General features: G+C 42.9%; 1 protein-coding gene across 2 annotated transcripts; it reads left to right on the top strand.

The window, feature by feature from the left end:
• The first annotated feature begins 1,203 nt into the window (after positions 1-1,203).
• Cdc25a (cell division cycle 25A) lies at positions 1,204-23,788 on the top strand. Of its 2 annotated transcripts, XM_046437512.2 has the most exons (15): positions 1,205-1,818; positions 2,747-2,823; positions 4,925-4,967; positions 5,680-5,716; positions 6,354-6,455; positions 8,209-8,328; positions 11,452-11,586; positions 12,414-12,488; positions 13,564-13,743; positions 15,236-15,334; positions 17,117-17,179; positions 17,273-17,371; positions 18,334-18,464; positions 21,511-21,622; positions 21,883-23,788. In XM_046437512.2, exons 1-15 carry the CDS (start codon positions 1,649-1,651, stop codon positions 22,021-22,023), a joined length of 1,584 nt encoding a protein of 527 aa, XP_046293468.1. In that variant the 5' UTR covers positions 1,205-1,648; the 3' UTR covers positions 22,024-23,788. The 2 variants fall into 2 exon arrangements, with proteins under 2 accessions (XP_046293469.1, XP_046293468.1); XM_046437513.2 differs by lacking the exon at positions 8,209-8,328 and having other exon boundaries at positions 1,204-1,818.
• The last annotated feature ends 3,355 nt before the right edge of the window (positions 23,789-27,143 follow it).

The raw sequence follows: 27,143 nt of genomic DNA, 5'->3' as shown, positions 1-27,143 counted from the left end.
CCCCTTAAAAAATTTTTTTTAAGCAGAGATAATGATCATAATCTCCAGCAGGCTCTTAAAGCCACCTAAAATTCCTATGTGCTCCTTTTCTTTTAAGTGTTTATTTTTTAGTTGTAGTTGGACACAATACCTTTATTTTAGTCATTTTTATGTGGTGCTAAGGATTGAACCCAGGGCCTCACACATGCTAGGGGAGTGTTCTAACTCTGAGCCACTGCCCCAGCCCTCCTATGTGTTCTTTTTTTTTTTTTTAGAAAGAGTGATAAGCTAAGTATGTTTGCTTTAAAAATGCTGTCCAAAGCTAAGTCCTTTTATAGCCTGTATTGCACCTAGGTTTCTCTTTTACCATTCTAGAAGCAAACACTACTGCAGGGGCTATGAACAAGAATATGGCCACCTGGAAACTGGAAAGGGTAATTATTTTGAGTTTTAAGGGTTAAATGAATTGGTACAGTAACTCAGTTGGATCAGTGGCTGTTACCTGTTCACTAGTACTGTTCCCTAACAGCTCCCAGCGGGTCAGAGTTAGAAAAAAGGAAAAACTCAAGAGGATCCGGGAGATCGAATGCTGCTGGGGGAGGGCGTGGGCCATTTCATGGGCTCAGGTCCGCATTGCCTGAGCGCCGGCGGAGCTGTCAGCGCACAGAGGGGCACTGGAGGCAAGGGTCTGGTGCTGAGGTTACCCAGTTCCCTCCTCCTTATAAAGTTGGAGCATAGAGGTCTGGAGAAGAAAAGAGGAATCCAAAGCGCTGCTCACGCAGCGGAGGCCTCCAGACTGTGAGGACCGCTTGCCCCGCCCCAGCTTCCCACACCTGGGGACTGCAGGACCGGGCGGGGGGCGGGGGGTGGGGGTGGTTCGCGGGTAGGCTGCCCCTTGAGAGCACAGGAACTACGCTTCCCGGCGTGCACCAGGGCAGGAGGGCCTCTCCGGCGCCGCCAGAATCTCGCAGGTCCTGCTGGGAGTTTCATTGACCTTCGCGCCCCATCCAACTTCGACTCCACCCACCTGCTCAGCCCCACCCCCTCTGAGAGCGGGTGGCCGGGCGGAGTCCCGCGAGGCGCTATCTTCTTCTCCTCATTGGTTTAGCTTGGCTGCCACTCAGGAGTGAGGAAAATAAGATACTTACTGATTGGTGGATTCTGTTTGGCGCCAACTAGGAAAGGGGCGGAGCATCGGTGGTCCCAGTGGCCAGCTATTACCGCGAAAGCCACTTCGGCTGCGAAAGCCCTGGAGGGAGCTACTGATTCGTGTAGTTCTCTACGACCCAGGACTGGGCAAAGAGGGTGAGAGAAGAGCGAAGAGAGTGTGGGCCCGGGCCGTTGCCTCGCGGCTCTTGCCCGCTCCCCCTTCTCGACTCGAAGAGTTTGTTTGGATTTAATCTTCAGGTTGCCGGCGCCCACCCGCCCGCCGGCCTCGCGGGGTGTGAGGGAAGCACCCGTGCTTGTGGCTGGCGCCTGCCGGGTCCAGACGTCTGCCTGTCCGCGCCACTTGCCCGCGGCAGCCGCATCCCTGAACCGCGGGGTCGTGTTTGTGTTTGACCCGCGGGCGCCGACGCGGGGCGCGCGGCCGAGGCCGGTGCCGGCAGGGCGGGCGGGCAGGCGAGGCGGAGGGAGTCGTAGCGGGAGCACTAGGAGACCGGGGGCCGCCATGGAGCTGGGCCCCGAGCCCCCGCACCGCCGTCGCCTGCTCTTCGCCTGCAGTCCCCCGCCCGCGCCGCAGCCGGTCTCGAAAGCGCTGTTCGGCGCTCCGGCGGCGGATGGCCTGTCTCCTGTCACCAATCTGACGGTCACCATGGACCAGCTGCAGGGACTGGGAAGGTGAGCCGGGCCGGCGAGCGGCGCCCCTGAGAGGCCGGGCGGGGAGGGTGGGACCTGCGGACCCGGCGCTCAGCTCGGGGCCCGGCTGGGGCCGCCATGCGCACCTCCCCGGCAGAATGTTGGCGGAGAGGCGGGCCGGACTGCCAGGGATGCCCCCTGCCCAGCAGCCCGCCGGGGGCCTGGCTTCCCACCTCATCCCTTTGAATTGCTCCGAGCCCTCCATTTCCTGTTCCAGGAAGCTCTTTGGGATCTTCCCCCACGAGGAGAATCGGGCCTCCGGCCTCACTTCCACCCTTTCCTGAACCGCTGCGCAGGGTCTTGGTTTACTGCGAGCTTTGTTCCTTCTCAACAAAAAGACGTGGCATTTTCTTTCCCCACATTTGTGCGGGATCGTGGCACTCCCTTGGCTCCTACACGTTCCTGCTGTTCATCCCCTCTGCTTTTCTAAGGCCCGGCTTTTTAACTAAACTTTCCATACTAGAAAGTTCTGTGAACTTAACAGCGAGGGAAAAAAAATGCATCCCACAATGTTTTCGGGCAAAGCTGCTTTTCTCACATCTTGGTCGTCTCATTTTGTAATTACTTAGGTCTTATAGTTTCCCCAACCTGTGAAAAGCAAGGACTCCTGCCCTGTTCGTCCCTACTTTTAGCACAGTACCTCGACTATAAACTCATTTGGAAAAATATCCCAATGTTCATTTACCATAGTCAGTACATCCTACAATGTGTCCCAGAGCCAAGCGCGTCCACTCTTTTCTTTTCTCAAGTGCTACCTGGGTATTCTGGGTGGCAAAGAGGGGATTGAGTCCTGGCTTAGAAGTGATGATGGTTGGAGGCAGCCTGGCTGCTTCATGTCCCATTTCCTTTATGTGACCTTTTAATTATGTCTTATGCATTACTCATTTGGAAGTATTTCTTTTGATTTCAGTGAGTATGAGCAGCCACTGGAGGTGAGAAATAACAGCAGTCTACAGAGAATGGGTTCTTCTGAATCAACTGATTCAGGTATGCTTTTGATTTCCAAACATGTAGGATTTGTCTGCTGTGTGGTGAGCAATGTTGGGAATTTCCTGAAATATATCCTTTCACCCCAGAACTTTTGTGAGAAGTTAAGTGAATACAGAGAGAAGTCTTGGCATTGGGTGACAAACACTTCAGAACCATAAAGAAGCCTTAAAGAGGCAGTTTGTTAAGAGAAACTAGTGTCTGGTATCTTCAAGGGAGTGATGTATGTTCACTCCTGAAGGATGAGTAGAGTAAAATTCACTATACCGACTATAAGTGGCGTTCAGAAAACCTTTTAAAATAAAGGGTCAGGATGACTGTTCTCAAGAATGTAAATAATAAATGCTGGTAAGGATGCGAAGAAAAGGGAACAATTAATATGGGATTATTAATTAGTATGACCATTATGGAAATCAGTGTGGAGTTTCTTCAAAGTACTAGGAATGGAATGGAACTACCATATGACTCAGCTATATCATTCCTTGGTATATCTTAAAGAATTATAGCAGCACAATTTAAAGTGACCTATAGAACCAGCCTAGGAAGCCATCAGTAGATGAATGGATAAAGAAAATGTATATATACACATTGGGGTTTTTCCCTTCAAAGGCATAGACAGGTTTATTTAGAAAAGTAGATACATATTCAAGAAGAATACGGGCATTCTCAGTAGAGACTCATTTGGAGTAATACAAGAAATACACAAAGAGAAGGTGAGCTATTTCCAAAGAGAGACAGCCACACAGAGTTTATTCAGCCACAAAGAACCATAAATGATGTCATTTATAGAAAATGGAGGATTGTGTTAAGAGAAATAAGAGCCAGACTCAGAAAGTCAAGGGTTGTATATTTTCTCATGTGGGAGCTAGAGAAAAAAGGAAAGGGGGGCATTTCAGGAAAATAGGGAGATCAGTAGATTAAGGGAACAGGGAGAGGAAGTGGAAAGGAAATTACTGAGGAATGAAATTGACCAAATTGTTTTATGCATAATTGAATATGTCACAATGAATCCCATTGTTATGTGTAATTATAATGTACCAATAAAAAATTGAAGACAAAAACAAGGGTCAAATAGTTAAGTATAATGGAATCATTCCAGAAATCCTGCCTTGAGGAAATGTGCCAGTGCATATTGTTCTACTTCATAAATACATGTTTCTGCAGGATTATACCTATAAGAGTTATAATGTTAATATTATACTGATAAGAGTATTTGGGGTGTGGATTTTTCCAGTTAGGGAACCACAAGAGGAAATCTATTAAAATGTAAACTGTACAGGCTTCTTAAGAACTGGAGATAGGCAGGGTGCAGTGGTGCACACCTGTAATCCCAGCAACCTGGGAGACTGAGACAGGAGGATCACAAATTTGAGACCAACCTGTGCAACTTAGTGAGACCATTTATAGTACTGAGAATCAAGCCCCATGCCTCACACATGTAGGTAAGTGCTCTACCACTGAGTCCCAACCCAGGATAGGATTCTTATTTGTGGCCTTGAGGCAAGCAAGAATATCAGGAGCAATAATACATGTGCTGACATATAAATAATGCTAAGCAGTGTGTGTTCCCCACTTGCCTTTGATATGGAGACCTTAGTATCATTTTGTTAAAGGCAACAAATACTTGGCCTTAGATGTTATGAAAAATGATTGTATTTTTCATACCCAAAATAGGCATATGAGTTGACCACACAAAAATGCTTGAATAATAATTAATCCAGAAAAGTTTTATCCTTTCCTTGGTTGGAACTCACAAAAGATTGTGTGGGTCACCTTCATCTGAATAACCAAAATCACAGTTCCCTATCCTAGGGATTGAATCCAGAAGTATACCCTCTTTGTACTTTAAGACAGGGTCTCACAAAGTTGCCCAGGCTTGTCTTGAATTAGCCATCATCCTGCCTCAGCCTCCTGAGTAGTGAGATTATAGGCCTGTGCCACCTTGACCATCTCTCTCCTTGGGGGTCTTATTCCTCTCAGGAGTATTCACAAGTAGGAGAAGAGGGTTAGTGAATATACTAAATGTTGTATATTTATTTTAACAACAAAATAGTGTTTTGTGCATTGTTTCCTGAAAAAAAAATTTTTTTATTTCTCACAGGTTTCTGTCTAGATTCTCCTGGGCCATTAGACAGTAAAGAAAAGTATGTATTCAGTGTTCAATGTTCTTTTTCCTTTCTTTCTTTTTTTTAAACCAGGGATTGGATCTAGGGGTGCTTAGCTACTGAGCCACATCTCTGGCACATTTTATTTTTTATTTTGAGACAAGGTCTTACTGAGTTGAGAATGGCTTTGCAGAGTTGTTGAGGCTGGCCTCAAATTTGCAGTCCTCCTGTTTCAGCCTCCCAAGCACCACCACACCTGGCCTAGGGGGTTAAAATTAATGAAGTTTTTTATACTCTAGACAAGAGCCCTAGGGTTAGCTGTTCCTAGTGAGACACCTGGATCTTAGAAATAATCTGGTATCTTGAAAATGAGGAATTTGTGTCAGCAGTTTTCTGAACTTGCCCTCCATTATTTTAGCTGTAATTTAGGTGTTCTGTTTGGGTCTCACTTGCTCTTCCCTCTGGCATTAAAGCCTTAAGACAATGAATATTTTAAGAGAAGTCCAAGTTTTTATTTTTTACCTACAAGGCTACAAGTATTTTGGGAAGCTCTAAGATTCTAAGGAGCAAGAAAGCTTCAGGACTTTTCTTATCTTTTGCTTAAAATGGGAGTCTGTTTGGTCAACCCCCTCTGCAAAGTATAGGCTAAAATCAGTGTCAACCCCCTCCTCAAAGTAAAGGCTAAAATCTGCTATTATGAATACCACTTTCCTTGCTTAATTCTCATCTTTAACTTCTGATTTCATTTCAGCCTTGAAAATCCCATGAGGAGAATAAATTCCCTACCTGTAAGTTCCATTATTTCAGACTAAAACCTGTTACCTATCCCCTAGCTTCCAGCTTGACTTTGATAGGAGACTTCAATTTAGGAAGTGAATACTGCTTTTCTGTAATCTCATAAGAACTCAAGACATTGCCTAGAGCAATTTCAGCAATGGCAGCCTCTTGAGAACTTTGTCTTCTGGTTTTATAAAACCAGGAAGGGTTCTTTTTATGGAAAATTTTGTGGTGGGGGGGCACATTACTGGGTATTGAACTCAAGGGCACTCAATCACTGAGCCACATTCCCAGCCTTATTTTGTATTTAGAGACAGGGTCTCACTGAGTTGCTTAGTTCTTTGCTTTTTGCTGAGGCTGGCTATGAACTTCCTGTCTTAGCCTCCCCAGCCAGTGGGATTATAGGCATGTATGTGCCACCACACTAAGAACTGAATTTTTGGGCTGGGGTTGTGACTCAGTGGTAGAGCGCTCAGCTGGCATGTGTGAAACACTGGGTTCGATCTTTAGCACCATATAAAAATAAAGTAAAATGTACTGTGTCTATCTACAACTAAAGAAAAAGATTTTTTTTAAAAAATGAATTTTCCATTGAATATTTCTTTACATACTCTATTCCTCTTTTTTTTTTTTTTTAAACTTCAATAGCTGAAGTTCTTGGGATGTAGCCCAGCTCTGAAAAGAAGCCATTCCGATTCTCTTGAGCATGACATCTTTCAGCTCATCGACCAGGATGAAAACAAGGAAAATGTGAGTGTGGCATCAATGTACTAACTCAGGATAGAGGTGAAACCTGCAAGTGTCAGCAACTTGCAAGAGAAATGACTGGGGCTATTTTCTGCAAATAAACCTGTTCAAAATCATGTGTAGTCTTTGGAATCAGAGAAATGTGGGCTTGAATCTTGTTTCTTCCTAACTGTGACCTTGGCAACCTCTCTTAAGACTTCTTTGTGTTTTTTTATATAAAATAATAGTAGCAATACCTTTTTGTTCCATTGAAGGGATTAAATAAAATTATGTATGTGGAGAATTTAAAATAGTAGTTGGCAAGCTGTAGATGTTGCTCAGATGATAGCTCTCGAGTAATTAGACCCACAAATAGTTTATCTGGAACAGTCTTCCCAGGCCTTCCTTTCTTTGCCCTGACCCTGGGGTGAGTTGTAAGCTCATAACTATTTAGAAGATGAGGGTCAACAAGTTCTAGAGAATCCTAGTAACTGAAATAGTGGCTTGGAAAGTGAACTTGTTGTTCATCCAAAAGCCCAGCTGTACCCTGGCCTGGTTTTCTTTGTCAGCCTTCTCTCACTGTATTTCCATATTTGATTGATCCTGCAGATTTATTATAAAAACAACTGCCTCCATGAAATCTCATAATTCTGTTTATCCACTTAGAATATATCATGAAGGAGAATATGAAAATGGGTTCCTGCCTTGAGTGCTTGGAGCAGTGCCTTGCTTCTTCTGTGTAGTGCTTTTTACCAGGCTCAAACTACTGACACCTGGTTCACCAAACCTGGCTTCTCATAGAATTTGCCTACCTAGAGTTTGTTCTAAAAGGAACGACAGTATAGGTGGCAGTTAAAGAGATTCCTTAAGTTGTCCTGCCTGGCTTCAGTATCTTGGTCATACCATTTAAACTTTAAGGCCTAGTTTTCTTATCTGTAAAAGGGGAGAGAATCATGTATTTGGTTAAATGAGTTAATGTACAGACAGTATTTAGCTCTGTGTCATCAATGATGATAACTGAGATATTACTATTACCTCTTTTAGCACTTAATAATAAGTTCTTTTCTTTATTGGGTGGGGGTATGCTGGAGATCGAACCCAGAGGCATCTAACCATTGAGGTATATCCCCATGCTTTTTTTTTTTGAGATAGAGTCTTGCTAAGTTGTTTAAGGCCTGGCTAAATTGCCTAGGCTGGCCACAAATTTGCAATCCTCCTGCCTCAGCCTCCCAAATTACTGGGATTACAGGCAGGTACTACAGCATCCAGCTGGAATGCAGTACTAATTTTAAGAGGGAAAAAAATTGTCTCAGTGGTAGGAAGAGGTAGAAAATATAAATCCTAGGTGAAAAGTTTGACTTCTGCTCACAGGCAATTATACTATAATGCCATTGCTTTAGATTTTAGAAAGTTTTTGCTTTAGCTTATCATTTGTAGTATTTTTTTATTCTTTGCAGATACTATATTAGGAAATAAGGTAGGACATAAAAAAGATGCTGCTGAATTTTTTATTTGCTTTGTGGTGCTGGGAATTGAACCCAGGGTTTCATACATGCTAGGCAAGTGTTTTATCACTGAGTTCACTTCCAGCCCAAGATGCTACTTTAGAAGTTAGCTGTTGACAGCCCTGAACTCTTAAACAGATTCAGTGTTGTTTTGGAGTCAGTTACAAAAGTGATCAGTACCCACTCCCTTGCCTGGCTTCCCAAGTTATAGCTGAGCCCTAGAGCTGTATATTGTAGACAGTAGAAGATGTCTCCACTATACTGTCTTGCAGGAAGCCTTTGAGTTTAAGAAGCCAATAAGACCTGCATCTCGTGGCTGCCTGCACTCTCATGGACTTGAGGAGGGTAAAGATCTCTTCGCACAGAGGCAGAACTCTGCCCCAGCTCGGATGGTATGTGCTCTGGCTTTCTCAGGGGAATTCCTGAGGGGAAGAGAGAATTTAAAAAGTACTCTTGCCGGGCATGGTGATGCACACCTGTAATTCCAGAGACGTGGGAGGCTGAGGCAGGAGGATCTCTAGTTCAAAACCAGCCTCAGCAACTAAGCAACTGAGCTTTCAGATTAAAAGGGGCTGGGAATGTGGCTTAGTGATGAAACACCCTTGGGTTCAATCCCCAGTATTTAAAAGGAAAAAAAGCACCCTTGACTTTGTCTTTATTAACCAGATTGTCAAACATTTTTAATATTTTTGCTGTAGCTAGAGAACAGACTGGCAGAAGTAAGAGTGGGAGATGGTTTGTTAGTGGGCTTGTGCAAGAAATATTTGTCCTTGCCAATTCTGGGAAACTGATCAGGTAGCATCCCAGATGCTTACTGTATGTATGGTAGGATTGGATTATATGTTACTTAAAACTTGCTCTTTTATAAGACTTCCTAATACTTCCTAAGTACTAAGATATTTTCCAAAGAATGATTTTGTTTGGAGTAAGTATTGGCTGCTTCGAGTTGAGATATTAAGAACTATTATGCTGGGGCTGGGGATGTGGCTCAAGCGGTAGCGCGCTCCCCTGGCATGGGTGCGGCCCAGGTTCGATCCTCAGCACCACATACAAACAAAGATGTTGTGTCTGCCAAAAACTAAAATGTAAATTAAAAAAATATTAAAAACAAAACAAAAAAACTATTATGCTGCCAAGCATGGTCATCCCTGCTACTCAGGAACCTGAGGCAGGAAGATCACAAATTCAAGGCCAGCCTGGGCAATTTTGTGAGCTCCTGTTCTGAAAAAAAAAAAAAAAAAGGAGTTCAGTTAACCCATCATCTACAGATTGCTTAGCAGTTTGTGGGGCCACTTATTTCAGGGCTTTTTATTTTCCAGGTAGAGACTTTATTACTTCTAAAGTTTCCTACTGTTGGCTCAAGTGCAATAATAGTACATGCATGTAGTCCCAACTATTTGGGAGACAGGCTGGAAGATGAGAAATTCAAAACCATTCTGGGCAACTTAACAAGATCAATATAAAGGGCTGAGGATTAAGTGATTAAGTGTTCTTGGGATCAATCTCCAGTTTTACACACACCAAAAAAAAATGTTTCCTATTGTTGACCTGAATTGGGTCAGCTGACAGAATCTACACTGAAGAGGCCCAATTTAAATGAAGTGACCATATTAGGTTTCTGGGTTTTTCTGGGAACTTGTTTTCTGGTGTGGTTTGTGGCCTGAAGTTCTGGTTTGGGGCCAGTATTGACTCTGTCTAGCATTTGCACAAAGTAGTCTTTAGGGTTTTTTTGTTTTTTAGGTGGACACAATATCTTTATTTTACATTCATGTGGTGTTGAGGGTCAAACCCAATGTCTCATGCATGCTAGGTGAGCACTCTATCACTGAGCCACAATCCCAGCCCCCAAAGAACTCTTTTATGTTTTTGTTTTGAATCTTCATAAGCTTGAAAAGTAGTTGGGATTACCTCATTTGGCAGGTTAGGATGTACTATTAGGTTGGATGATTAGCCAAAGGACACAAATAGCTCATCAACCACTGTTTGACAAAAATCTCACATTCCCAAGCACACAATAACGCTGAGATATGGGTGTCAGAAACTAAATATCTTAGCCAGGCATGATGGCACACACCTGTAATCCTAACAGCTCAGGAGGCTCAGGCAAAAGGAAAGTGAGTTCAAAGCCAGACTCAGCAACTTTTAGTGAGGCTCTGAGCACTTAGTGAGGCCGTCTCAAAACAAAACAAAAAAATAAAAAGGACTGGTGGTGTGGCTCAGTAGTAAGTGCCCCAGAGTTCAATCCCTGATAACAACAAAAAGGCTAAATATCTTTAGTGTGTGCTAGGGACCAAACTACCAGGATTCCCTGTGGTCACTTGGACGTCCCTAATTATTAGTGCTGAGGATGCAAACTGAAAGAAAGCAAGTGCTAGTTTAATTGGTTTGGTTGTGTCAGGGGTATTCCTTTTTAGTCACCTTCATCTGTTTTCCTTATAATAGCTTCTTGGTATGGAAAGAACACAGTTTTGTCAAGAGATTTGGCTATTTTTTCTACATTATCTTTGTACCTAGGGATCCCAGAACCTGCCTCACAGTAGTGTGAGCTTTCAGAAGGTACCATTCCATGATAAATTTGCCTACCCCTGAGGTCTGCTGGCTGAAAAACTGCCAGTTTGCCCAGGGTAAGCTCGTGTATACTTAGGTAGGACCACAGATAGCCCAGAGCTTAATTTATACTGGGAGTGGACAATGTACTGTCAGAACCAGAGTAGGCTAGCTGTAGGCAGGATGGACCACTCAGAAAATTGGAGGGCCATTAAAGAACTAACACATTCATGCTCCAAGGGGATTTGGTTCTTTTTTTTTAATATTATTTTTTTTTTAAGAGAGAGAGAGAATTTTAATATTTATTTATTTATTTTTAAGTTTTCGGCGGACACAACATCTTTGTTTGTATGTGGTGCTGAGGATCGAACCCAGGCCGCACACATGCCAGGCGAGCACGCTACCGCTTGAGCCACATCCCCAGCCCGGGATTTGGTTCTTGAGGGTATTAGAACTTAACATTGGAGCCAGACACAGTGGCACACTCCTGTAATCCTAGCAGCTTGGGAGATTAAAGGAAGAGGATCTCAAGTTCAAAGCCAGCCTCAGCAATTTAGTGAGACCCTATCTCAAAATAATAAATAAAAAGGACTGAGGATGTGATTCTGCGGTTAAATACTCCTGGGTTCAATCCCTGGTACCCACAAAAAAACTTAGCATTGGGATTGCCTTGTTAGAAAAAAACATATCTTATAAACTTTTCTCTGGCACGTAGATTTATGATTTGTGTTTTTTTTTTTTTTTAAAGTATTGTTTATTGTTTGCTTTATTTTTTCTCTACACTGGAAACTCAGCCCAGGGTCTTACACATGCTAGGCAAGCCGTTTACCACTGAGATACATCCTCAGCTCTCTTATTTTGAGACAGGGTCTTGCTAAGTTGCCAAGGCTGACATCAAACTGGCAATCTTGCTTCAACCAAACAGCAAGCTCTTGTTTATTTCATAACCCATAAATTTTGTCTTTTAGCTTTCCTCAAATGAAAAAGAGACCAGTGAGCCAGGGAATTTTGTTCCTCTTTTTATGCCTTCATCACCTGTGAAAGCTACTTTGTCTGATGAAGATGATGGCTTCATGGACCTTCTCGATGGAGACAATCTGAAGGTACCAATTGCGTGTGTTTGTGTGTGAGAAAGAGAGAGAGATTGAATTCCTACCTATTCTAACCACCCCCGAGGAGACATCCATATGGTCTTCCTTCCCCTGAAGGAGTTAAATAATCTATGTGTGAGAAACATGAATTAAGGACAATGTAGGACTAGCTGCCAAGTGGTGGCATAAAGCTGAAAGGACCTCCTCAAGTGTCCTCATCAGAGATACTTTTAGTTTGTTTGGATATCTAATTAATTGATCCTCAGTGTCAAAAAAAAAAAGTTTCTACTCAAGTCAATTTGGTTTTTGTTTGTTGGTTTGTTTTGCAGGACTGGGGAATGAACCCAAGGACTTGCACATGCTGGGCAAGCACTCTTGCCACTGAGCCACTTAGCCCAGGCCTTTTTATTTTAAGACAGGATCCCCCCAAGTTGCCCAGGGTGGCCTTGAACTGGAGGTAATGCCTCAGCCTCCTATTTAAACTAAGGTTAATCTTTATTGGATCTATTTAAGATCACTTTTCCTGGGGTGGGGTTATGGCTTAGTGGCAGAGTGCTCACCCACATGTATGAGGCACTGGGTTTAATCCTCAGCAACATATAAAAACAAACAAATAAATAAATAAAATAAAGGTACTGTGTCCATCTACAATTAAAATTTTTATAAATAAAATCACTTTTCCAGGCTGGGGATGTGGCTCAAGTGGTAGCGTGTTCGCCTGGCATGCGTGCGGACCGGGTTCGATCCTCAGTACCACATACAAAGATGTTGTGTCTGCCGAAAACTAAAAAATTCTCTCTCTAAAAAATAAAATAAAATCACTTTTCCTCTTTTCTTAGAATGATGAGGAGACCCCATCATGCATGTCAAGCCTCTGGACAGCTCCCCTTGTCATGAGAAGAACTACAAATATTGTAAGTTTTTCTGATGTGTCTGGAGGGAATATTGAGTATTTAGGCCACTTTAGCTATCTCAAGTCTTTAATATAAGGTACTAGGTTTTCTTAGATCATTTAACTGACAGTGACCTGAACTATACTGTAAAACATGTAAAGACATGTAATTCCAAAAAGAACTGTAGCAGATTTGCTTTTGGGGGGTGGGGTGGGGGTGGGAATTGAACCCAGGGGTACTTTACCACTAATCTATATTACCAGTCCTTGGGCTGGGGATGTGGCTCAAGTGGTAGCGCGCTCGCCTGGCGTGCGTGCGGCCCGGGTTCGATCCTCAGCACCACATACAAACAAAGATGTTGTGTCCGCCTAAAACTAAAATAAATAAATAAATAAATATTTATTACCAGTCCTTTTTTATTTTGAGACAGTGTCACTAGTTGCCGAGTCTGGCCTCAAATTTGTGACTTTAGCTTTCTGACTTGCTGGGATTACAGGCCTGTGCCACCACACCTAACTGAACTATAGCTTTAAGGCCATTTATGGATTATACTATGGTATGCATAGTATAGTAATCTATGCATACCATGCGTCAGCTGAATACATATTCTTTTAATACCAGGTCCATGTGCTAGGCCCTACAAGTTTCTGGGGCCAGATGATCCGACAATGTCTGTTTCCTTATTTTGGGTTGGTTTTGTTTTGTTCTGGTGATTTAATTCAAAGGTGCTTTCCACTGGGCTACATCTTTTTATTTTGAGACAGGGTCTCACCAAGTTGCTTAAGGCCTTGTTAAGTTTCTGAGGTTGGCCTTGAACTTGAGATCCCCCTGCCTCAGCCACCTGAGTCACTGGGATTATAAATGTGTGCCACTGGGTTGGTTTGGTTTGGTTTGTAATAGAATCTTGCTGTATTGCTCACACCGGGCTCAAACTCATAATCCTCCAGTTCCTGCCTCTTAGGTAGCTGGTATTACAGGTGTGCATCACCATGCAAGGCCAGGATTAATTTTCTACCATCGCAGGAAGCTGTTGATTTAAGGGCCATTCAAGATAACAGATTTTAACGAAAGATGGATGTGTCTCTTTTTCTCTAAGGGCAATCGATGCAAGCCATTTGACTCCCCTTCCCCGTGTAGCTCCAGCACTCGCACTCGGTCAATGTTGAAGAGAACAGAACGATCTCAAGAAGAATCTCCACGTGGTAATACAAAACGGAGGAAGAGCATGACTGGAACCAATTCTGAAGTGGTAGCTAGTCCAGAGAAGACCCAGGAGGTTAGTTGTACAGGTTCTTTTTTTTTTTTTTTCCCTAGGAGAGTGATACAGTATTTCTTAATTCTAAAATTTTTATTTGGCAGCTCTTGGAACTTGTAATTCTCTTGCTTCAGCCTCCCAAGTAGCTGGGATTAGACGCATGCACCAACACACCTGACAGACTATATGTTTTTGGTTTTGCTTTCATTTATATCAAGTGTGTCTATATTATTTTTAATTATCTGTAGAGGTGTTTTTTTTTTGGTAGATGGACAGAATACTTTTATTTTTATGTGGTGCTGCTGAGGATCAAACCCAGTGCCTCACACTTGCTAGGCAAGCACTCTATCACTGAGCTATGGCCTCAGCCCCAGAGGCTTCCCCTGCACCGCAACCCCACACAAACTCTTTGATCAAGCTCAGGGTCTTGTGCATGCGAGATAAATGCTCTACCACTGAGCTATACCCTGGGCCCTATAGCCCTTTTTAGTTTTCGTTTTGAGACAGGGTCTCACTAAATTGTTCAAGTTGCCTCAATTGTGAGATTCTCCTGCTCAGCCTCCCAAGTACCAGCAATTACAGGAATGTGTCACTGAAGCATTTTTAAGATAACTGTATGACTGCTTCCTCCCTCCATCTTTCATACTAGGGATTGAACCCAGGGGTGCTCAACTGCTGAGGCACATCCTCAGCCCCTTTTTATATTTAATTTAGAGACTGGGCCTTGCTAAATTGCTGAGGCAATTGAACTTGTGGTCAACCTTCCAAGCTGCTGGAATTACAGGTGTATATTACTGAGCCTGGCTCAAGATGACTGCTTTAAAATCCTTGTCAAATTATTATTCCAGCCATTTGGGAGGCTCTAGGCAAGAGGATCACAAGTTTGAGGACAGTCTCAGCAATTTAACAAGGCCCTGTTTCAAAATAAGGGGTAGGGATGACGCTCAGTGGTAAAGCATCCCTGGGTTCAATCCCTAGTACCAAAACCAAAACAAATAAAATCAATCCTTGTTAGATAATTCCAACATATGCTTCTAGTGTTGGCATCTATTGTTTTTGTAAGTCAGGATTCAATTATCGTCTACATATTTTGAGTTTTATGTTATGAGGCTGTGGTCTCTATAAAGCTGGTTTAGCAGGCTCCCTCTGATATCCAGTGAAGGTGGGGAAAGAAATACAAGTTCCTGGGGCTAGGGCTGTAGCTCATTGGTAGAGTGCCTGCCTCGCACGTGTGAGGCACTGGGTTCAATCCTCAGCACCACATAAAGTTAAATAAACATATTGTGTCCAACTACAACTAAAAAAAATATTTAAAAAAAGAAAAACAAATACAAGTTCCCAAATTCTATTGATAGTGCTAATAAAGGAAGCCTTCAAATGGTATAGAAATGGGGTATTTTATAACAGCTGGGCAACAGTAAAAGTTTTTAATTTAAGTCTTCTCTTTGTCATGCTCCAGGTGAATGTTCCAGTCAGAACCCTGGCTTCATTCTCTACCTTTGATTTGTTACAGATTCTACACCAGTCTTTATCCTTGGCACCTTCCCCAAAAGGGACCATTGAAAACATTTTGGACAATGACCCAAGGGACCTTATAGGAGATTTTTCCAAGGTAATTACAAGCTGAGCTGCTGTGGCTGAGGGATAAAGGGGTGGAGGATACCTAGGATTTTACCCAGCCTTTCTGCCTCTCCAAGGTGGTTCCTAGGGTGCCTTCAAGGAGACATTAAAATATATAAGCAAGGGAAATTAACTTGGTTTCTCATAATCAGGTACATGTTGGTCTCTTGAGTGCTGATCAGTGGGTTCAAATAGGGAGTCACCTTGACTCCAACTCAAAGATCAGACTCTTTGGGAACTGGGTATCTCATTAAAAAATAGCATCAGGAGCAGAAATAAATTTATAGCCTCACTACAAGTATAAGTATGCATGTTATAAGGTTATCTCAGAAAGTAGTGTTAGTAGGTGTGTGGTAGCACAAGCCTGTAATCCCATCTGCACCAGAGGCTGAGGCAGGAGATTGCAAGTTCCAGACCTGGGCAATTTAGCAAGATCCCCATCTCAAAAGAGTGGGGAATGTAGGTCAGTGGTATAGCACCTCAGGTCCATCAGGAGGAGGGGGGACAGTTATGGGTTGAGACTGAATTGCTTCTTTTCTCAAAGAAGCATGGCCTTTGAGGGTAAAGACCTGAAGCATTGTGAGGGAGGGTTCTCTGCCTTTAAGCTGTAACAAAATGCAAGGGTGGCATAGGGAATATGTTGGCAGCAACTTGTTTAACCATATTTGACTTGAGGATTGCCCGATCAATCTCTTATTCGTTAAGTTAGCTAATCTAATATTTATTGAAGTGCTTAATGTGTTAGGTATAGATTCCTAGTTTCTTCCCTAAAAGAACTTAGCATATGTTTGGAGACCTAACACATGTACCACATGATTGAAGTAAATGTCAGTGAGGTGAAAGCAGTAGGCTATATAAATAATAAAAAAGGGATTTGTCTTAGCTAGGTTATTGGGAGATATGGCCCTGGGCTGTTGGTATTTTGCCCAGATGGGTTTTGAGGGAACAGGAAGGAGTCTGAAGGGAAGAATAAGCAAAGACAGGTGTATCCTCACTTGTAGAGCCTTCAACTTGGAGTTAATTATCTTGTGGCTGTGCATGACCAAGAGAGTAGATGAGTTCTTACGGCCAGCTGAACTGAATAATCTGATGTACTTGTCTTCCTTTTGAGATAGGGCCGAGTCACATTTTTTCTGTTCCCTTGCACCATGCAAGGCCTCACAGGTGCTCAGCAGTTCAGTGAGGCAGTAGTCCTTTCCTTGTGTTTCTGTGCTGTTCACTCTGGTTAAAATGAGGGTTCCTGACAAGCAGGAGGAAATGGAAGTTACTTAAGGCTTCTTGTTCACATCTGGCCTACCAGTTGGGTGCCCTTAGATAAACTGCTCAGATAAGGTCTGAACTTTGGAACAATGCACTGGATTGGTTTGTGTGAAAATTAAATGCAAGACATTTAATTTTCTGAGTTATAGCTCAGTGGTAAAAGCACTTGCCTTGCATGTGTGAGGCCCTGGGTTCAATTCTCAGCATCGCATATAAATAAATGAGTAAAATAAAGGTCCATCAACATCTAAAATAAAAAAATATTTTTTAAAAAAAGATGTTAATGAGGGCTTGGATTGTGACTCACTTAGCATAAAGATTGTGTCCAACTACAACTAAAAATAAATTTAAAAAAAAAGATGTTAATGAAATGCCTGGAAGAATAATTACATATTTAGCCTATACTTATTGTTCAATTAAAGCTGCCTTCTACCAGGACGCAATATAAATGTAATATTTAAAGGCTTTCAGATTTGATAAATATCTTTTTTCTTTTTCCTTTTTCTTTTTTAAGGGTTATCTTTTTCATACAGTGTCTGGGAAGCATCAAGATTTAAAATACATTTCTCCGGAAATTGTAAGTTATCTTTTTCGAACCTGCCACATGTGGGATATTTAGATCTTCTTATTCCTGACAGCAAAGTTGATTTCCTAATCTTTCTCTCCACAGATGGCCTCTGTTCTAAATGGCAAGTTTGCCAGCGTCATTAAGGAGTTTGTTATCATTGACTGCCGATACCCATATGAATATGAGGGAGGCCACATCAAGGTATGAATTCTTGAATTCTGCTATCTCGAGAGAGCATAGAAGGAGCCATAGGCGAAATCTGTGATTTTAATTAATTTTTGGTGCCAGGGATTGAATCCAGGGATGTTTAACTGAGCCACCACATCCCCAGCCTTTTATACATACATACACCACTGAGTTGCTTAGCACCTTGCTTTTGCTGAGGCTGGCTTTGAACTCATGATCTTCCTGTCTTAGCCTCCTGAGCTACTGGGATTATAGGCGTGCACCACTGTGCCTGGCTTGTTTTTTTATTTTGAGACAGAGTCTTGCTGAATTGCTTAGGGTCTCGCTAAATTGATGAGGCTGGCTTTGCACTTGAATCCTCTTGCCTCAGCCTACAAAGAAAGTGTATGTGAAAGGCACTTGACTCCTGATATACCAAATGAATGTACTATTCCACTCTCTACCACTTAAGCTGCAGATGCTCTCTCTATTTTGTCCCTGATACCCTCACTCTTAAGGCAGTTTTCAGGTAGTACACCTTGATGTATAGGCCATTCAGGGGGACCTTACAGGGTTCTATGATGAACACTCTTGGGCTTCTGACTAGGAGAACCAACTTGCCCTGTATCTGAACCAGGCCTCCTGAGTTTTTAGTTCATTCAAGCTGCCTGGTAGGGGGACATGTGGGGACACATTTCCAGGAAGAATGGAACTAAAATAGTGATAAGGTGATATTAGTGTTTGCCACTATATTATGGCTTTTGAAAGTCTCCAAATTTATATATACTTATAAGTCATATAACAGAATTTGAGTGACCCATTTCCAGTCTACATGTATCTTACTATTCTATAGGCCTATGAAGCTCCATTAAGATATAAGGACCAGGTGGTTTACTATACTGTTGTGTCAAGAGACTTGTAAAACCACAAACTGGTCTCAAGAACTATTACTTCAAGATGACACATGCAGATGCTAATGGCATCTGGTGCCTTTATAGGGTGCAGTGAACTTGCACATGGAAGAAGAAGTTGAAGACTACTTACTCAAGAAGCCCATTGTACCTACAGATGGCAAACGTGTCATCGTTGTATTCCATTGTGAATTTTCTTCTGAGAGAGGCCCACGCATGTGAGTACTGCACAGAATGAGGCTCCAGGACAGAAGCCCCGTGTTGGTTTTGTGGGACATGGTGTGTGGCTTGCACTTGAACCATTTTGATTATATATAACCTTTGTTTTTCTAAATTCTTTATTATTTAGCAGCCGATTGACATTTTTTTTTCCTTTTGTGAACAGCCTCCTTGGGTATAATTTATAGGCTTGACCTAATTTCAGTTGCAGAGGATTTTCAGACTGTTTCAGTCCATCACTGTTAATGATGCTAGTGTTGTCCAGGGAGTATTTCCCATGAATCCAACCTCTTTTCCTGAGTGGCTTATTGTTGGTCCTCTATACTGGCTCTTCCAATTTTCCTCACTATCTCTTTAGTACCAAGGATTGAACCCAGAGGTGCTTAACTTTGAGGCACATCCCCAGCCCTTTTTATTTTTTGAGACAAGGTCTCTCTAAGTTGCTGATGCTTGATCCTGCCTCAACCTCCCATATTTCTGGTATTTCAGGTGTACTCCAACACACACCCAGCTCTCCTACTCTCTTTAGTTCTATCTGTGGGGCTGCTGGTCTCATGACATCCTTCAAGTGATTGTTGTTTATGCAAATAACATGAAAGTGTGATGTTCTTGCTGTACAACTTAGTAGAATATGATTGGGCTGGGGTTGTGGCTCAGCAGTAGACGCTCGCCTTGCTTGTGCGAGGCCCCGGGTTCAATCCTCAGCACCACATAAACATAAATAAATAAAGGTATTATGTCCAATTACAACTAAAAAATAAATATTTATTTATTTTATTTTTTCAATATCTTTATTTTACTTTTATGTTGTGCTGAGGATCAAACCCAGTGCTTGACACATATTAGGCGAGCACTTTACCTTTGAGCCACAATCCCAGTTCCCAAAAATAAATATTTTTTTTAAAAATTCAATATAATGCTTTAAAACATTTGATGATAGGAGTGCATAAAAAAGGATTGGAAGCCTGGAATGTGGCAGGCATCTGAGGCAATAAAAACCCAGCAACAGGGATGTGGTGACTCGTGCCTATAATTCCAGTGACTCAGGAGGCTGAAGAAGCAGAAGGATCACAAGTTTGAGGCTGGCCTCAGCAATTTAGTGAGACCCTGTTTCAAAATAAAAAACACCAATATAACATAGTAAAGATACAACAGTGAGCAAAATCAGCAAGGACCCTGCTGCAGTGGAGGTCACAGTGGTGAGAGAAATAAGTTGATCATGTTAAGTCCTAAGAAAACAAGGACATATGGTTAGAGAGAGGTAGAGCAGAGGGTTCAGCTTCAACAATAGCCCAGGATAAACTTCTGATAGGGCCACATTCTCATGCCACTTTGGGTTGTTGGTTTTTTTCCTCCCTTTGGTGCTAGAGATCAAACCCAGGACTTCACACATGCTAGGCAAATGCTCTACCACTGATAAATACCTCTAGCTGGGCACCCTGTTTATTTTGAATCTTTTCAAAGCTCAAAGGTTGTAGTTGCATAGACTTCACCTGATTTCATCAGTTGCTAATATTTACCAAATTTGAGTGCATATATTCCTAATATGCACAATAGGAACTTGACACACATGGCCATTTCCCCAGGTCTTTCAGGCATCTGTCTCCTAAGGATAAGGACTTTGTTTTGGTTTTTTTGTTTTGTCAGTCCCCACCCCCCAAAGGAAAAAAAATACTAGGGATTGAATACAGGGAACTCTGCCACTGAGCTACATCCCCAATCCTTTTTCTGTTTTGTTTTTGTTTATTTGGTTTTTGTTTTTGCAGTACTAGAGATTGAACCTAGGGCTTCACACATGCTGGGCTAGTGCTCTACCACTGAGCCACATCCCAAGCTCTTTTAATTTTTTTTTTTCCTTTTTTATTTTGAGAAAATAAGTTGCCCAGGCTAGTCTTAGACTTGTAATACTCTTGCCTTTGCCTCCTGAGTTGCCAGGATTACAGGATTACTAGGCTCAGTAGGACCTTGTACCTTCTTGACAAGCACTAATCCACATCGCTATCCCTTTGCCCTTCATTAATACAAAATCAGCCAGGCATAGTTGTGCACATCTGTAATCCCAGTTTAAAAGGGCTGGGAATGTAACTCAGCGGTAAAGCTCCCCTGGTTAATTCCCAGTACCAAATAATAATAATAATACAAAATGACAAAAAGGTGATATTTGAGCAAGACTTAAGTTCATTTCCAAGTAGACAAAAGGGAGACAATCTAACAAATATATAAATTGTGCATTATGTTAGAAGGTGCTTCAGAGAAAATTAAGGCCAGATGGCGGGGGCTGGGGATGTGGCTCAAGCGGTAGCGCGCTTGCCTGGCATGCGTGCAGCCCGGGTTTGATCCTCAGCACCACATACAAAGAAAGATGTTGTGTCTGCCGAAAACTAAAAAATAAATATTAAAAAATTCTCTCTCTCTCTCTCTCCTTTAAAAAAAGAAAAAGGCCAGATGGGACCTCCCAGGCAGATTGGAAGAACAGCAGGGGGGCCAGAGTGGGGAGGGAGCTAACATAAGGGTAAAAGCAGGATGCTATAAGGACTGCAGCTTCCTGCGGGTGGTGGGGGGCAGTAAAGAACTACCAGCCAGATGAGGTTAGTAGGAGAAAAGCATTCAGTGTTCACTCAAAGCACTGGATGCAAGAAGATGCCCCGTGGCTGGTGTAGGCCTAACCTATTCAAAAGGCATGGGTACAGAGAATTCCACTAAGACAATAGATGAATGAAGGAGACTGGTCAAGGAGCATGTTGCGCAAGCTGGCTCAGAAGCCAGTGCCACACATAGTGTCCATGGAGATGCTGGGCAGGGTCAGATACTAGGAATGTTTGGAGAAAAGAGGCTTGGGGAAGAGACGATCTACCAGTACTAACTGTACGTGCTCACGTGGTCAGGAACTTATAGTTTGGTACTGGTTAACTAGATAACATTTTATCTTAGGAATAAATGAATAAGGCTGGGAAGATAAGTATAACTGCTTTTTATTGCATTGTCTTCTGTTTTTCTATATTAGTAGGGATAACCTTGCATTGATCCTTTTTTTCCTTTTACTAGGTGCCGGTATGTGAGAGAGAGAGATCGGCTTGGTAATGAATACCCCAAACTCCACTACCCTGAGCTCTATGTCCTGAAGGGGGGATACAAGGAGTTCTTCCTGAAATGCCAGGTAAGATGGGCTTTCTGGAGGGCCTGTTTCCCACCCCCATTTTGGACCAGTGGGTCTGTCTGGTGGTCATCACTGTGTCTTGCCAGGGGCCTGGGAATAAGTTGGGTATCTGCCCTGCACAGAGGGCTCCTGTAGAACGCACTACCAGCATCTCCGTTGCTATTCCAAGCTCATAGCTCTGGGCAGGGATGGAGCCAGATATGAGTGTGGGGCAAGTGTTCCCTAACTTCATCCTCTCCTGTTCCCTCCTGTCCCCTTAGTCTTACTGTGAGCCCCCCAGCTACCGACCCATGCACCATGAGGATTTTAAAGAAGACTTAAAGAAGTTCCGCACCAAGAGCCGGACCTGGGCAGGAGAAAAGAGTAAACGGGAGATGTATAGTCGTCTGAAGAAGCTCTGAAAGTTTTGGCACCAGAAAGCAGCAGCCTGGGCCTCCCTCCCCTTTTCATCTATTTGCTGCAAAGAAACTTGAGCAAAGGGGCCAGCTGTGTGACATTTGGAGAGAAAGCCTGGGACATCGTGCCTGAAACCTACCTCCCACACTCCCAGGTTGGAGCCCAGAAGAGGCTGCACCTCTTCTATCCCTATAAGATGTTCTCTTTCCTCATCAGGACTGTCTGCCAAGGCTGTGCCATAGTGCAGTCCTATCTCCTCTTCAAGTTGTTTTCCCTACAAATGGATGAAGCAACTGGGGCCTTATTGAGTTCTGGGCTTCTCTGATGAGGGGATGGGTGGAGGAGGGGAAAGAAGAAGTAACACAAACAGAAATGCTGCTGGCCAAATACCAAAGACAGCCTGGGAAGGAAAGATCTTTATGGGATAACCCGTATCTTAATTTATTCAGCTTCATCAATTTTTTTTTTTTAACTCCTGGAGACTTTTATTTTACTATTTCATTAAGTCGAAATACTGCCATTCTAGGTAGGGTTTTATCATCCCAGGGACTACCTCAGCTTTTAATTTAAAAAAAAAAAAAAAAGGAAGGGAAGGGTAAGAAAAGGTAAACCTATTGAGTTGTGGGACAACAGAGCTAGGAGCTCATCACCCCCAGGAGGCACTGCATACTGGGGCCGCTGCTATTAAGTCAAGGACTGAGATACTGGTGGGAGTGGGCACTGGACTCAGGCTTGGCTACAAGATATAAGCTAAACCTCCCAGACCTGCCTCTGAGCATTATAATCTATATGCGGGGGAGGTGTTTTCCTGCTCTTCCTCACCCCAGTTCCCTGTGATGTTGACTGGTGTAGGAGTCAGTCCGGAAAGCACTTCAGGCAGCTTCCATTGGGCCACCCCCAGGCCTGTGTTGGAATGTCTTAGTGTAGGTATCCAGGGTAAAGGGTGGGGATGGGTGGGCTCCAAAGGATGGGGAAGGGACATATCCATTAAGTGTCCTATTATTACTCTGATACTCTCTGGTAACTTTTAATTTAAAAAAAAAAAGTCATTTTATGAACCAAGGAGTATCAAATCAGTGTTGGATGGGCCACCCCAGGGAGGGGGCAAGAGCCCCTGGGTGTTAGGAGGAAGGAGTGGTTCCTGGCATACAGATAACTGTATAAAATGGTTCTCAGGAGGGAGCTTGGTGGATTTTGAAGGTAAAACTTTCTGGGTTTATCATGTTTTAATTCAAGGGACAGGGAATGATGAATCATCACCAGTTAGTCCTTATCTAGCCCCATGGAAGTGTTGGTCTTCTCAAGAGAATACCTCCCATCCAAGGAGCCTTGGGGCTGCCTTAATTCTACACAGGCCTGTTTGGTGCCTGCTAATCCCTACCCTCCAGCACCAGCCTCCTTACCATCATTCCATTGGGGTATAGCCAGGATTCTCTTACAAAAAGAGTCAGTCTCCCCTCTTACCTCTGCTTCCTATTCTGGGGGTGGGGAGGGAATCAGTGATATTGGAGATGACTAGTTGCTGTTTTGGGTTTGAGTTGCATTTGGATATAAAACAATCTTGTTGGAAAATATGTGGGGAGGAGGGGAATGGGGGAAGGCCTCTTCCCTTACATGTCAAGATACATCCCAGTTGGTCTCTGATCTTGTTTGTAGGTGTTCTGTTGGTTGAATGCCTTAAGGGGGGATGGCTTTCAGATTGTACCAGCTTACCTAGTATTGTTAACCAACTGGTGCAGGCTCTAAAAATAAAGTGATCTTGAACCCTTACTCTCTGCCTTGTTATTGATGGATTTAAAAGGGATCGTTTCCCCATGTATTTCTGGGACTACACTTTAATACCAGTGTGTGGAGCAGCTACATTTCCTGAAAACAAAGGCTCTGATAACAGCCCAACTTCAGAATTGACTGGAACAGTCTCTACTTAGTATCCTGAGACCAAAAACAAATGTTCATGTTGTCAAGGTGAAATGGGTATATTAATTTGCAAGTGGTGAAATTCCAGCAACTGGGGAAGCTGTAGTAAGAGGATCTCAAATTTGAGGCCAGGGCTGGGGCTGGGGCTCAGAGGTAGAGCGCTCACCTACCATTGGTGAGGCACCCGGTTTGATCCTCAGCACAGCACCACATAAAAATAAAATATTGTGACCACCTATAATTAAAAAATATATATTAAAAAAAATTTAGAGGCCAGCTTTGGCAATTTAGCAAGACCCTATCACTAAATAAGACATTAAAAGGGCTGGGGATGTGGCATGGTGGTTAAGCACCACTGTGTTAAATCCCAGTACAAATATTTAATATATATATATATAAACTTGGTAGAGGACTGGAATAGTGGTACACACCTGCAATCCTAGCTACTCAGAAAGCAGAGGCTGGAGGGCCACAAGTTTAAGCATACTGTAGCCTTTTTTTTTTTGGTACTAAGAAATGAACCCAGGTGCTGGGGATGTGGCTCAAGCGGTAGCGCGCTCGCCTGGCATGCGTGTGGCCCGGGTTTGATCCTCAGCACCACATACAAAAACAAAGATGTTGTGTCCGCCGAAAACTAAAAAATAAATATTAAAAAAAATTATCTCTCTGTCTCTAAAAAAAAAAAAAAGAAAAGAAATGAACCCAGGGGTGCTTTGTCACTGAGCCACAACCCCAGACATATGTTTTTGAGACAAAATCTCACTAAGTTTTTCAGGCTAGCCTCCAAATTTGTAATATTGGTGATGCACGCCTGTAATCCCAGTGGTTTAGGAGTCTGAGGCAGGAGGATTATGAGTTCAAAGCCAGTCTCAGTAAAAGCGAGGTGCTAAGCAATTTGGTGAGACCCTGTCTAAATAAAATACAAAATAGGGCTGGAGACGTGGCTCAGTGGTCAAGTGCCCCTGAGTTCAATCCCTAGTACCCCCACACCAAAAAATTGTAATCCTGCCTCTTGAGCCTTTGGGATTACATGTGTGTGCCACCTGGCCTGCTCTAGACAAAGAGACCCTACTTCCCTACTTTGAAAAAAGGACTGGGGGGTGTAGCTCCATGATAGAGTGCTGACTTAGAATGTGTTGAGGCCCTGGGTTCACTCCCCAATATGAAAAAAAAACCCAAAACCTTCCCTTAAGACTGGGTGTGTAGCTCAACAGTAGAACACTCCTATGCAAAGTGCCCTGCCACTGAGCTACACCCAAGCCAGATATCTCTGCATATTTTAAAGCATATAAAAAGTATTAGTGTCAGGTATGGTGTGTGCCTATAAACCCAGCTTCTCAGGAAGACAGGAGTCCTGTGCAACACCCCATCTCAAAAACAACGAAAGAAAAAGGTCAGCGGGTAGCTGAATGCAGTGGCACATGCCTGTAATCCCAGCAATTCAGAGGCTGGGATTACAAGGATTAGTGGAAACCCTGTCTCAAAATAAGGGCTGGGGATGTAACTCAGGGGTAAAGCACTCAATCTTCAGTACCAAAAAAAAAAAAAAAAAGGACATAGGCTGGAAATATAGTTCAGTGGCAAAGAATGTGATTATCATTCTTGAGGCCTGAATATTGATTACAATGGTAGTCAGTAACACATCTGTGCTAGGCACCCCCTTTGGAGATCCTGGGGATTGAACCCAGGGGAGCTTTACTACCAAGCTGTATCCCCAGACCTTCCTTATTTTTATTTTGAGGCAGAGTCTCACTAAATTGCTAGGGCCTTGCTCTCAAACTTGCAATCCTCCTGCCTCAACCTCTAATTTCTTTGAGACAGGGTCTTGCTAAATTGCTGATCTTGAACTTGCTATCCTGCCTTAGCCTCTGTTAGAGTCTGTAAACAAGTCAAGATGACGCCTGGCATTTTGCAGAGGGAGTGGTTTGTGAAGTAAAGCCAGGGAGCCATTAAGTGTGGAGATTCCTTATTGGTTGACTGCTGTATCTAGTTTATGTTAATTAAGATAAGCTGTGTGTAATGTATATATACCCCTCCGGTCCTACAATAATAGGCTCCCACTCCTGCTGTATCAATCTACACAAGTTGTTTGTCACCCATCCCCCCAACCCCCCCCACCCCGGTTATTTTGCTGCAGCCGGACTTCGGCAAGTCACCAGAATTGCAGGTGTGTGCCACCACACTCAGCAAACCCTTTTTGTTTCTTGAGACTAGATCTCACTAAATTCCCCAGACTGACCTAGAACTTGTGATCCTCCTGTCTCTGTTTCCTGAATAGCTGAAATCACAGGCATGCACTACCATACCCAGTCCATACACTTCTTTTCTTTCTTTCTTTCTTCCTTCCTTCCTTCCTTCCTTCCTTCCTTCCTTCCTTCCTTCCTTCCTTCCTTCCTTCCTTTCTTTCTTTCTTTCTTTCTTTCTTTCTTTCTTTCTTTCTCTCTCTTTCTCTTTCTCTCTTTCTTTTAGTACTAGGGATTGAACCCAGGGGCACTTTACCATTGAGCCACATCCCCAACTCTTTTTTATATTTTATTTTGAGACAGGGTCTCACTGAGTTGCTTAGGGCCTCACTAAATCGCTGAGGCTGTTTTTTGAACCCATGATCTTCCTGCCTCAGCCTCCTGAGCCACTGGGATCACCACACCTGGCCCATACATACACTTCTAAATACATTAAACTTATATGTACATTTCTGCATGTCTGTGTGTATGTGTGCATGTGTGTTGCTTAGGGATGGAAGCCAGGACTTCAATGCAAGTTAGTTAAAATCTACTTAGCTACACTCACACACACTTCTCCCAATATCTTTTTTTTTTTTTTTTGAAACAATGTGTGGCTAAATCACCTTGAACTTGCGATCTTCCTTCCTCAGCCTCTAGAGTAGCTAGGATTACAATTATGTGCCTCTATATTCAGCAACTTTGTCTTTTTTTTTTTTTAATCATGGAGAACTTCAAACATAAAAGTAAAATAATGACCCATTTTCTACCCATTACTCAATTTCAGTCATTACTCATTGCCAATCTTGATTCTCTTCCTTACTTCACTCTGACTTTGCTTTTTATCTTTTCTTTGAACAGGTAATACTTACCTTGATTGTTGAAATAGCCAGCTGATTTCCTGTTGGACCCATCCTTGCCACAACGAACTTGCTAAAATGGCTAATTAGGTCAACCCATTTCTACTTGAAAATTGAATGGTTCCT

The sequence above is a fragment of the Marmota monax genome, unplaced genomic scaffold, assembly GCF_021218885.2.
Source record: "Marmota monax isolate L192 unplaced genomic scaffold, Marmota_monax_Labrador192_F-V1.1 WCK01_AAM20220418_F8-fsc00021, whole genome shotgun sequence".
In the NCBI taxonomy this organism is placed as follows: Eukaryota; Metazoa; Chordata; class Mammalia; order Rodentia; family Sciuridae; genus Marmota; species Marmota monax.
Note: the sequence above shows the minus strand (reverse complement) of the source record. Positions and strands in the feature narration are given on the sequence as shown.